This window comes from Mytilus californianus, unplaced genomic scaffold (assembly GCF_021869535.1).
Source record: "Mytilus californianus isolate M0D057914Y unplaced genomic scaffold, xbMytCali1.0.p SCAF_7, whole genome shotgun sequence".
Classification (NCBI taxonomy): Eukaryota; Metazoa; Mollusca; class Bivalvia; order Mytilida; family Mytilidae; genus Mytilus; species Mytilus californianus.
In genome coordinates, this window is record NW_026262723.1 from 19,662,361 (window position 1) to 19,675,305 (window position 12,945).

The 12,945-nt window shown below is 32.6% G+C and overlaps 1 protein-coding gene across 2 annotated transcripts in view; it reads right to left on the reverse strand.

Moving 5' to 3' along the window:
* LOC127709900 (BAI1-associated protein 3-like) overlaps window positions 1–12,945 on the reverse strand; it is a 131,066-nt gene that overhangs the window by 85,471 nt on the left and 32,650 nt on the right. For both annotated transcript variants that reach the window (XM_052215586.1, XM_052215585.1), the window contains exon 2: window positions 12,732–12,906. In XM_052215586.1, the coding sequence (XP_052071546.1) occupies window positions 12,732–12,898 (167 nt within the window). In that variant the 5' untranslated portion in view covers window positions 12,899–12,906. The remainder of the gene's footprint in view (window positions 1–12,731; window positions 12,907–12,945) is intronic.

The window sequence follows — 12,945 nt, forward strand, 5'->3', positions numbered from 1 at the left end:
ATTATAGAGATAAATAATCATTACCAATCTGTTCAATTATTTTAATTATAAAGTTCACTTGTTATCAGACATAAGTGCTAGACTAAGTGCAACTTGACCGGACGAGACGTTTTCGTATCGATGTTGATTGTTGTCGCCCCGGTTGCTATAAGTTACTTAGAAAGTAAGTTTGGTCATATATATCTGTACACATTTCTAAAGTCATTTAAAAGATTATTCAGATAACCTATTACACTTTTATTTTTTGTAAAACTTTGAGTGCATTTCTTTCTAACCAAAAATTTTGTAAACGTTGTGTGGCGTTTGTTGTTGTTTTCTAAACGCTACAAAAGTAGAAACAAATACATCGTTCAATCAGTGTTTACTGACCCTATTTGAACTTCCAATAATGCATGCACATGTTGTTGGTAAACAGACTTTTTGCAAACGTAGAAACAAATACATCGTTTAATCAGGTTGAAGTTAGAAACAAATGTAGCGTTTGTACTAACAAACTATGAACGACAAACTGTAGACGCATTTTTAGCGAGTGCATAGTTTGTCAAAGTTTATGTAAACTTTGCAAACGTATGTTAGAAATAAATGATCAAAACATGTGCGCGCTTAGCCGTTTGCATCGTTTGTATTAGAAAGAAATGCACTCTTTGATAGGCTGCTAGCTATAGTCTAAATACCACATGTGAAGATAGTCGGTAAGATAAATTCGTTACACAATGTGCTATTGACCTAATACGATATATATGGGGTCAGTAAGTTCCATATTGGGATTCGAGTTTCGCTCTCACCCCATATGGAATTTACTGACCCCATATATATCGTATCCCACCCCATATGGTATTTACTGACCCCATATATATCGTATTATGTCACTAACACACCATGTAACTTATGATATATTGACATTGAACAAGGTCATATTTCCTAGACTGTTTATGACGTCTTTACACCAACTCCATTAGATGTGAACTGATTGATATTTTGTCTTAGATACATTATTTTAATCTAAATATTATAGACTTGGACTGACTCAAGCTTTCAGGTATTGCGAGTACTCTCAGATCGTAACTTTGTGTCTTTGGTGTTTTATAGTGTGTTCTTATGTTGTGCTATTACACCACTGTACCAGGTTAAAGGTTGGGGGGGGGGGGGGGGAAATGTTTGGTTTTCTTATTTGAAATGCTTTACATTTTTTTATGTCGGTATAGTTTATAGCTTGCTACGCGGTATGGGTTTCGCTCATTGTTGAAGGCCGTACGATGACCTATAGGTGCTAATATCTATGTCATTCGGTCTCTGGTGGATAGTTGGCAATCATACCATATCTCCTTATCTTATAAACGTACTGTAAATATACAACTGAAATATCAAATTTATGAAAGCACCATTTTTTTTTTGTTCTGCTCTCTAGACATTTTACTTAAAACATTAGAAAAAAAATTAATAAATATGACAAAAGATTCATTGTTAGTGACCATAAAATTTTTCCAGTAATTGTTCAAAATAATAAATGATCGTAGCGAATTGTTTTTTGTCAAGTATATAAAACAGAAGAATGTCTTGTTGCCTGAACAATGATATTGTATATTTTCACATTTACTTTAAGCAGCATGTTTATTATAACAAATGATATATTCCTGACCTGATCAACCAATGATATGAAATATGTCTTATATTATTTTAAGAACATATTAAGATATTTGGTAAAGTACTGCATAAACAATTTAATTTTGGATGTAACACGTCTTCTAATTTCCTGAAAGCTTTTCGTCTATCAGCTCATAGACATAATTTTGTCATGTGTCATCAACGTTTTTTCATGATTTACTCCTTAAAAATGTAATTTAGAATTAAATTATAAGGAATAACTGTAATATTTTTTCTGTCTATTCAAAAATTATAACTTAAAATGTGGTGCACACTTTTAAATAATTCAGTGTGCACCACATTTTTTATGTTATTTCTTCATAGACAGAAAAATATCACAGTCATTCCTTAAATAATACAATATTGTGTATATCTTCAGATACAAGAACATGATGCATATGTATAGAATATAAAATAAGCTCTGTACATTTAAAAATAAAAAGGAGTAGGTGTAGTAAGACTTCTGAGTTTTACTGTACGTACTGTTGCGTTTGTTTTTTCTACATTGGCTAGAGGTATAGGGGGAGGGTTGAGATCTCAAAAAACATGTTTAACCCCGCCGCATTTTTGCGCCTGTCCCAAGCCTGGAGCCTCTGGCCTTTGTTAGTCTTGTATCATTTTTCATTTTAGTTTCCTGTGTATAATTTGGAGTTTAGTATGACGTCCATTATCACTGAACTAGTATACATATTTGTTTAGGGGCCAGTTGAGGGACGCCTTCGGGTGCGGGAGTTTCTCGCTGCATTGAAGACCCATTGGTGGCCTTCGGCTGTTGTCTGCTCTATGGTCGGGCTGCTGTCTCTTTGACACATTCCCCATTTCCATTCTCAATTTTATTTCTATTTGCTTCACATATCTATTCTAGTCCATTATTTGAAAATTAAAAAGGGGTTCAAGTAAACGCAGAGACATATGGAAAAGTGATATAGAACAATTTCTGTCGACCTTTTCTGATAAAGCAGCTATATAAACATCCTGAAGGCAAATTGGCCCTTCGTTTATCGTCATTTGCACGATCATTAGAAGACAGCAAGTTTGCTCAGTCAACGTGACCTTCCAAGAAAAAAAAATAAACGGTTGGTCAGCGTAACAAAATCAAGAAATCTTACAAGATTCGATATGTTATATCAAGCATATATTTTCTGTTTGTGTCTTGAACAGCGATTAAGAATAAATATTCCTTTAACGTTTACATTTATCTATATTTATCAAATCCTAAATTTTATCCATCATAAGAAAACGTATAATTGAGTATCATTTATATGGTATTTTTCGAAGTATCTAAGTTTTTATTACTTATTGTTGTGACTGATTAATCTTTTTGATTCTTGACATTCAGCAGTCTTTGAGGTTTCATGTCTCATTAATGTTAAACTTCTGTTCAGATGATATCTCTCAACATTTTCCCATTTGGTGCTTTAATTGCATGAAGGAGAATCAGATCATATAATGTCTTGTTATAGCGTAAGTAATGAGATATAAAAACGAAAAAGAGCAAACAACAATCCAATCAATCGGTCCTCCGAGTAAAACATTACTGAACAATCGTCGTTGTTTATACATGTACGTACATAAAATAAAGTGAGAACTGAAAGAAAATGTCTGCAACAAGAATATACCATGATGCTGAAAATACATATCAAGCCTTTACAGATTTGTTGATACATAGAGATTAATACATGGCCTTTTCCATATCGGCCCGGGTATCATCCCGAGACCCCCATATCAGCCCGAGACGTAGTCGAGGTGCTGATATGGGTCGAGGGATGAGACCCGGGCCGATATGGAAAAGGCCATGTATTAATCTCTTTATCATATACTTCCGACAATTGTTTTATGTAAGGCAAATAATCAAATAAAATAACTAAAACAGTCAAAAACATTTTAAAGAAGTTAAATCATGAATCCAACAAATACACTATATTTGTCCAACAATAGCATCACTACCTCCATATATATTATGGTACCATTTCCTATAGAGGCATTTTGAAACATTAAAAATTTGGAAGCTGGAAGCATGGAGGAAGTATTTACAGTTTTACGATCATTATTACTACATGTTGTACTATATGAGATGATTCATAATTGTCAATGGCATTTATTAGCAAGTACTAATTGTAAACTAGCATCATTTTGAAAATCTATATCATCGGATTTAGCCATGTTAACATCTTTTTTTCAATAACAGCTGGTTCTGTACAAACAGATTTACAACTGGATCCAATAAACCTTATCGCTATTTGTCCGCCATTACTGGAAATCCCAAAGTTCCCGTAAAATTTTGACGTCATAATAAAAAATATCTGACGCCTCAATGGAAAAGTAAACATACGATACCGGAAATACCGGAAGTAACTTGCACGAGAGGCACTGTTATGGGTTTTTTGCACGAGACGCCCCTGATATGGGTTATCAGCCCGGGTGGGAAATTATGGCTTGTGTACTTCCGTTCATTACACATATGCAAAAGCTATCATATTAATGCTAAGTATATGATAAAAGATTTTTATTTTCTGTTGTGTCCAGACATTCCGTCTGTTATCCTTTAGAACAAACATCTCTTACTATTTCTATACTACTAAAGGAAGAGACCGATTTCATTGAGCCGCAACTCCTCTGAAACCATACAAAGTCGGAAATATTTGTGATAAGACGTATAAATGTAGTGTTTTGTACTTCCTAAATTTGTCTTTGAACCAACAATCTTTTTTCCACAGAAAAACGCCAATTTGTGAGAAAATATCCAAATTCGGAGATCGTTATCGATCCGTGTATCATACGCTTTCGCGCATGTTCAGTCGACGTACTGCCCGACAACTCGCACCACTCAAACACTCTCACTAATTATTACAACTTGTACCACTTTATCAAACTCACACCACACAAAATAAAAGAAATATAACAAACTCGAAGAAATGTGTTTAATCATTAGATTGTTTTCTTCTTCTTTTTGTTAATTCCTCCTTTCTCGGAGCATCCGTGTCACACAGAGACAGAAAAGTTGCTGTACAAAATCTACTGCGAAGTAGCGCCTACGATATCACACTTAGGGATATAATTATTTCATTGCAGCACGTTAAGTACTTATAACACTTTGAGCTTGTTAAGTAACTGCATATTAGTATTCTTATCAATCCTCAAACAATATCATTAAATATAGTAAGTATAACCTTTATGCATGAAAGTGATCTTCCTTTCTTAATGTAAAACAAAGTATAATTATGAAAATAAGGAGATGTAGTATTATTGCCAATGAGACAATTATCCACCAAAATTCAGACGAAGTGGATGTAAGCAATTATAGGCAACCGTGTGGCCTTCAACAATGAGAAAAACCCATATCGCATAGTCGGCTATAAAAAGCCCCGACATGAAAGATATGAAACGATTCAATTGAGAACAGCCTATTTTATAACAAAACAATTTACGAAAAACAAATATGACAGACATGAACCAACGACAACCACTGGACTACAGGCTCCTGACTTAGGACAGGCACATGCTTACTTTACCTAATCAATATTGTTTTGATGATTTATGCTATTTGGCTTAAACTGTTGTTATTATCATTTGTTGATGCAGGAGAGTATATACTAAATACTACCGTCAATAATATCCCTGTTTCGAGGTCAACTATCGTATTACTAACTATGATACCGACTTGTCATCTACATATGAGACAGCAACCTAACGACATAAATAACCGAAAGAGATCTGAAGAGCAACAAAAATTCTTCACAAAAGACAGGTGTCTATAAAATATACCAACTTTCAATCGTATAAATGCATGTGTCCTGTAACGATTTGTAGATAACATACTTAAGTTATGACATTTACTGTTTAAAATAAACATTTTTCTTTTCTCATATAAAGTTTTTTTTGTATTTTTTTTTATATAGGATGGCCTCTTAGTTTGATTGCCAATGAGAAAACTATCAACCAGAGATCAAAGGACATGGCTGTAAGCAACTATAGGTCATAAATAAAACTGTGTAAGTGACCCCGTGGACAAAATGTGAAACAATCCAAACGACAAAATGAACGGTATGATCTGTGTGTGCTTAAACAATAAGCAAAATACAAGTATGGCAGACAACAACAAACAACAAGCACTGACTTTGTAGAGGATCACAAAAAAAGTGGCGGGATCTATATAGATATAAGAAGATGTGGTATGAGTGCCAATGAGACAACTCTCCATCCAAGCCAAAATTTATAAAAGTAAACCAATATAGGTCAAAGTACGGTCTTCAACACGGATCCTTGGCTCACACCGAACAAGCTATAAAGGGCCCCAAAAATTACTAGTGTAAAACCATTCAAACGGGAAAACCAACGGTCTAATCTATAAACAAAAACGAGAAACGAGAAACACTTATGAACCACATCAACAAACGACAACTACTGAACATCAGATTCCTGACTTAGGACAGGTTTGTGAGTGCTTCACCCCCCCCCCCCCCTAACCTAGGACAGTGGTGTTACAGCACAAAACATATTAAAAAACTATATAAATAAGTTGGAAAGGGCTTGACTCTTAAGATAGGTTCGAATCAAAAACAAAACTATCAAAAAGACAAAAGATACAAAGTAGCGATCAACTGATGAAAAGGCTTTGTGCAATTCAAAACTGTAAGATGTATAACCATAACTGTTCGTAGTTGTATGGAGAAACATATTTAGTATCAATGATTAGATTTTGTTATGGTTTAGTTAAGAAGAATTCATACATGACAATACTGGTTGTACATTTGTAGTTGATAATGTAAGATCAAAAGGGAGAAGCAACACAGAAGAGATATAATCTAGCATGTGATAATGACATTAAATGTATAAAGTGCATCTATAATGCAATAATAATGACACGATGTCGTAATAGTGTCGTTTCAATTACACAAGTGCTGATCACAACAAAATGTAGGCGTTATCTATTCTATATTCTTATTTTAAAAGCTAATATCCGATTCATGAATTTTTAATGTGCTTTGGTATCATCCGCCTCTTTTTTTTCTAATGTTATACGCTTTGATCTTTTGAAAATAACTATTTTTGTAAACAGCATAACGTTATTTAAAGAAAGTTTATAGGTCAGTTATCAAATATTTAAAGCAGCCCGCCCTCCGAAATGAAATGTATTTTTTGTTTAAATACTGCTGATCTGTACTGATAAAAAGATATTTATGCTTATCCTGCAATCAACCATTTTACTTTAAAACATGTGTATAGTTAAGCCGAAAAGAAATAGACATACATAGCGTATACATGTATCGTCTTTTTGTATGCTGCTTCTTTTCCGATTTGAATGACTACTTACGTCACAGTTCGTTATTAGGATCTCTTTGTGGTCCGCGTTTAAGACATGTCGATTTCATTAAAAAAAATCAACGGTTAGCCAGTAAACATCTATACTACGTTAAAGAGGAAATGTTAAATTTCAGGAAAAACAAAATTGACCTTTATTTAATTTAGAAAAATATGAAATTTATTTGTACTTATTACGAATAAAAAAATTAAGCTACTCTTCCTGTTTCTGAAGCTCAATTAAAGATTTTTTTTTTTTACAATGTACGAATATTGTAAATATTTTATTTTTACACACAATCGGATCAACTCGTCTTAACTAAAATGCACTTTAAATACTCGAGTTATATGTAATCGGAAGACAGAAGGAATTGGATCAGCCATGGACGATAAAACACACAACATCATAAAGCATGCACACATACAGTTTTAAACTTTGAAATACAACTTCAGGAACCTCTAAGTACTGTACTGCTGATAAAAAAATGCGATGAAAATTTCATACATTGCCATTACTTGTAAGAATATACAAGAAAAAAGTAAAATAACAAAAAACTCCAAGGAAAATTCAAAACGGAAAGTCCTTTATCAAATGGCAAAATCAAAAGCTCAAACAGATCAAACGAATGGAAAATAACTGTAATATTCCTGACTAGGCACAGGAAGCTCTGATTTGAAGCTCCTGAAAAATGCGGCAAAAAGTTTTCGTCTTGCTATTATGCGTAAGAATATACATGCAAGTTTTCAGTAAACAAGAAGTTGAAATGCATCATGATGTATAGAACGCGCTCACATAAAGAAATCACAGAAAAGGAATTTTTGGTCCAAAATGCTCTTCAACTTCATACTTTATTTGGCCTTTTAACGTTTTTTTTATTCGAGCGTCACTAATGAGTCTTTTGTAGACGAAAAAAAAGTAAAATCACAAAAATACTGAACTCCGAGGAAAATTCAATCGGAAAGTCCCTAATCACATGGCAAAATCAAATGACAAAACACATCAAAAGAATGGACAACAACTGTCATATTCCTGATTTGGTACAGGCATTTTCAAATGTAGAAAATGGTGGATTGAACCTGGTTTTATAGCGCTAAACCTCTCACTTGTACGACAGTCTCATCAAATTCCGTTATATTTACAACGATGAGTGAACAAAACAGACATAATAAATAAAATAGTCAAAATATGGGTACAGCAGTCATCACTGTGTTACAATATCAAAACCAACAATCATTTACAAAAAAGCACGAAACGCGCGTCTGGCGCAAATACAAAATTTCAATCCTGGTATCTATGATGAGTTTATTCACATAAAGATTGATACCAAAGTTACAAAAAGATCCGATTTGTAGTTCCTTTAAAAAATACGACATCATTAAGGAGCTACCATTTGATTTTTATGGGGGCTAGGATGAAATTTGAAAAAAAGGCAGAACAGGAGTTTTGAGTAAAAAAAAAAACAGGATGAGCAACTTGGCAAAAAAAAAAAGGGCAGGATGACAATTTTTGTAAAAAAAGTCAGAATAAACTAATAAAAAAAAGGCAGGACCGAATAGAGTGAAAAATAAAAAGGCAGGGCAGAGATTACAACTTGAGAAAAATGCAGGACAAAATTTTTCATCCTAGCCCCACATAAAATTCAAATGGCAGCTCCCTTGATGACTATATAGATTCCAAAGAAGAATGACGCAACGCAACAAGTTGTATCGTATTTTAATATCAAAGCGTGTTTATGTCAGTAAAACTGCTTATCAATAATTTGAGACATTTGCAAGAATATTTATATACGTCGTTGAAACCATAAAGGAATTATCAACGAAATAAGTTATTACTTGTTGCTTCATGCTATTAATAAACCAACTGTTCACTTGTTATAGAAACTTTTGTGGACGAAGCATAAGAATTAAGAACTTTGATATTTAAATCACTGATAATTCATAACTATTTCATACTAACTTTTAAAAAGTGATTGTTAGAATTAAGGAAATACGCTTAAAAAAAAAAAACAGTTGATACTTGATACGTATATGCTGTTTTGGTAAAATAATTCGTGAGTGCATGTGCAATACTAAACTAATTTCTGAAATTATATCCGAAATGACGGGTTTGCCTGAAACCAATCGCAGCCAATACATTTCATGTTTCAGAAAACTGTAATGAGACCTGTCTAAAAATGTTGTGATTACATTACATAGGCCATGGTAGTAATATGAGTTCAAAAAATCCAAAAGAAACAAAATAAAACAAGAATGTGTCTTAGGACACCAGTGCTCTCGCTCAAGCTATGTATAGTTCCAAGTTAATAAGGGGTATAACTCTAGAACGGAAAGTGACTCGCTGCTCAAATTCGAACTCTGTCTGTGTGTTGAGGTTCTTAGCATTGTGAATTAGTTTCATAAAATTTTAATAAAAAAAACTTAAGTTAGAGTGCGGAACGATAAAAAAAGCAATTTACCAAGTTACAAAAGGCATGACTCTAGAACGGTAAGTGACTCACTGCCCAAATTCCAAATTCGAACTCTGTTTCTGAATTTTGCTTCTAAGCATTGTGTATGAGTTTTGTAAAATTTGAATAACTTAAATTAGAGTGTGGAAACGAAAATAGGACGGGTGGAAAGACGGAAAGACGGAAAGACGGACGGAAAGACGGAAATACTTACTGCCACCATTGCCTAAAACCCCACTTCCTCAATGAAATATATATCAAGGTTGTCACTTCTTCAACAACAGACGATTTTAAACAAACACAATACTTCCATTTAGGATAAATGCTCTTCTATTTAGGATTAATTCATTTCTATTTAGATTCTTTTGATTTTTAACGATTTATAACAGTTCTTGCTTTTCAAACTTTGGCAACGAACGTACACCCAGTGCACACGGAAATATATAGAATGCTTTTTTCACTCTTTGATTAAATTTGAGTTCATTCTGACCAATGTAATATTAATGATAACAAATCCAAACGTGCAGATGATAGTTGGTAATTTCATTGCAGGCATATTGATTCATATTTCCATTAATTGAAACTTGTATTGTTTACATGTAATGTCTTCAAACGTCCAACGCAATGTCCTGTAAATCTCTATGAGAGGTCAAATAAACAGTCCAAAACATTTTAAAGAATACCAAATTTCAATGACACGCTATCTATGATTTTCACTAACTGACCGTTGACAGCTATGAAAAATGTTCATACGAAGAGGAATAACTCTTATACTTTATGGGTCTACATAATGAAAATCAGCAGAAAAATAAAATAAATTCAAATGATACTAAAGTAGCAATATAGTTATATCAAAATATGAACATGTTTCAAAAATATTTTGAAGCATACTAACTTAACCTTGAGCTCACTGATTTTTTACAGAAAATTTCTAGCTATCATCCACGCGCACGTGGTTGACAATGCTGTGGTATTGGCATGATTGTAGACTTTTTCCAGCTTTGAAAGTTTGTTTCTTGCATGCAAAACAAGATGGATATTATGTGTACTTATTTTGTGAATAAGAAGGGGAAATCTTACAGGAAACAGAAAAAACTCAAACAATGTGTAAAAAACTATACCAGGAATCAATCTTATCCTCTATTGATAAATGAAAATCAGGAAAAAAAATAAATCAGCAATAAAGTAATGCATGTATCTTGTTTAGAAAATATATTGACTTAAGTTCGCAGGAAAGATTGTATACACACATTTTCTAAGTTAGTGATTTTTTACGGTTATTTTTGTAAAAACTAAAGTTTGAACTTGCTTAATACTAACTTATGATAAATCAATGTTTCATTTCTATTTTGTAATGCAACTTCCATGAATATATGTAGATTACATTTTCGAAAATTATCGCACTTTTCTTTTCTGACAAATCGTCTTATGGCGGCAATTAAAAGACTAAACATTCTTATACTTCCATTTACACTTACTTTGCAGCATATTTTCCAATGTCACACAGAACATTTGATACCTAGATATATATACTATAACTTTCGTTATTTTATTTTTCACTATGTTCTATTTAAAAAAAAATCTATTTCAGTTGTCAAATAAATACTCTTCAAAACCACGGACATTAATCATCAATGAATAAATAAAACATAAAAAAAAATAGGCTTTGAAAATATATCGGATTCAATGTTTAAAAAGTTATAAAATCATCGTTACTAAACCTTCACTGGATTGTACTGCTAATTCATTTGTTTCTGTAAGTTTCTACTTTTAATTAAGTAAGCAGAAAACATACACGTAATACCAACCACTTTGTTCTGCTTTAAACAAACCTATCTTAATACCAAAAAAAGCCTGCAACGTTTACTGCTATGACATTTGTTCATCAGAAGGGAGATAACTCAAATTCCCAACAGAAATAAAAGAACAAAAATAACACATATTTCATTTTTTTTAAGCATACTAACTTAACATTCACTCATTATACGTTGAGCAATAACTGGTTACCGTTCATATTTTGGTACTGGTGTTTCATTTACCTGATTTAACTATGAACACACTTTTTGATAATTCTTATCATTGCTTTTAATTATTATATATAGACTAATGTTTCAGTTCCCTCAGTTGTGCCTCTATTGTTCTGTCCCTCTTGGCTATGAAGATTCTGAGGTATACATGCGTTTTTAGTTTTCCAATCTAGATTGCAAGTTTGTCTTTTGTTTCGAATTTGATTAAAATACTACTGTTCATTACTTGTTCAACACCAATTACAATACTGGTCCGTACAATACTGGTCCGTGCAATCTTTGCATTCAATATCACTGAATTTCTCATACTTTAAGTAAAGTCAAATATTGATTTTACTTATTCTTTTATTGTGTCTTGAGTTTTCCATGAGAATTTTCCATTATATTATTAAATAAATAATAAAAAAAACCATGATAACCATTTTATTCTGCATACAAGGGATATCATGTTTTTCATATTCAAATATAATAACTTTGCAAAGCGGGAACCTGAATGACTCAAGTGTGCAAATTCGTATGTTGCATATATTATGTGTCTATTGGTTCAATTGCTTTATCTAAAAAGTTTATTCATTCAACTGACGCCCTAACATGGACCATTTTAGGTTTAAAATATAAGCATTCGAGTATATGTATATATTTGTGTTACTGTATCTAGAACACTTTTGTAGTATACTTTCTCAATTATTTATTAAAGTTTAAAAATTATCTGTTGTTTCTGAGAAACTGATTTGCAATGCAAGGGTGGGAAATATTCGAGACGCGCATGTAAATCAAATACGAATCCTAAATCATACCGTAAAGTTTTTTGTCACATATACATAAATATATATATAAAGTCTTCCCCCGTTTCGTGCAAAAAGTCCTCGGATTGGTTTCACCAAAAGATCTGCGCAAAGTTGAAAAAGCCTCAGAACACGATAAACGAGGCGGAGGGTGAACTTTCTGATTTACTGTTTAGTCCCGGATGTAACAAACAAGGATGATTTCCGGAAGATAGAATCATTTATTGCAAAGCGGTTGGGCTTCCAACTCTGTATGCTCTAAGACTTTTAGATACAAATATAATCATGTTTGCGTACGTCATGAAAAAATTGAAAATGAGCGTTTTGCAAAAAAAAAATCAATCCATCAATCCTTCAATGCGAATTTTACTTAAACATGTAATTTTCCATTTTTATTATTTATCTTCATTAATATAAAAATTATAACCTTTTAACAAAGAAGATTTTTCTCAAGCGGATGATTTTTAATATTGCATTTGAATAAAAGAAGATATGGCAAAAAAAAGTATTTATCATGAATTGCTTACTTTGGATTCTGGAATTCGCTTCTTGGTGCTTCATACTGCTCCTCCACTAAATTAAAAACTTTTGCCGATGCTGTCGTTGGTGACGATGATTTGCTCTTTCGACGTCGCCTTGGTGACTTTGGAGATTTAACTGTAAGTCTAGAACCGTTTGCTTCTGGGAGTTCCATTGTTGATTCTGAAATACGAAAACTATAATATCAGTTTATATAACGTA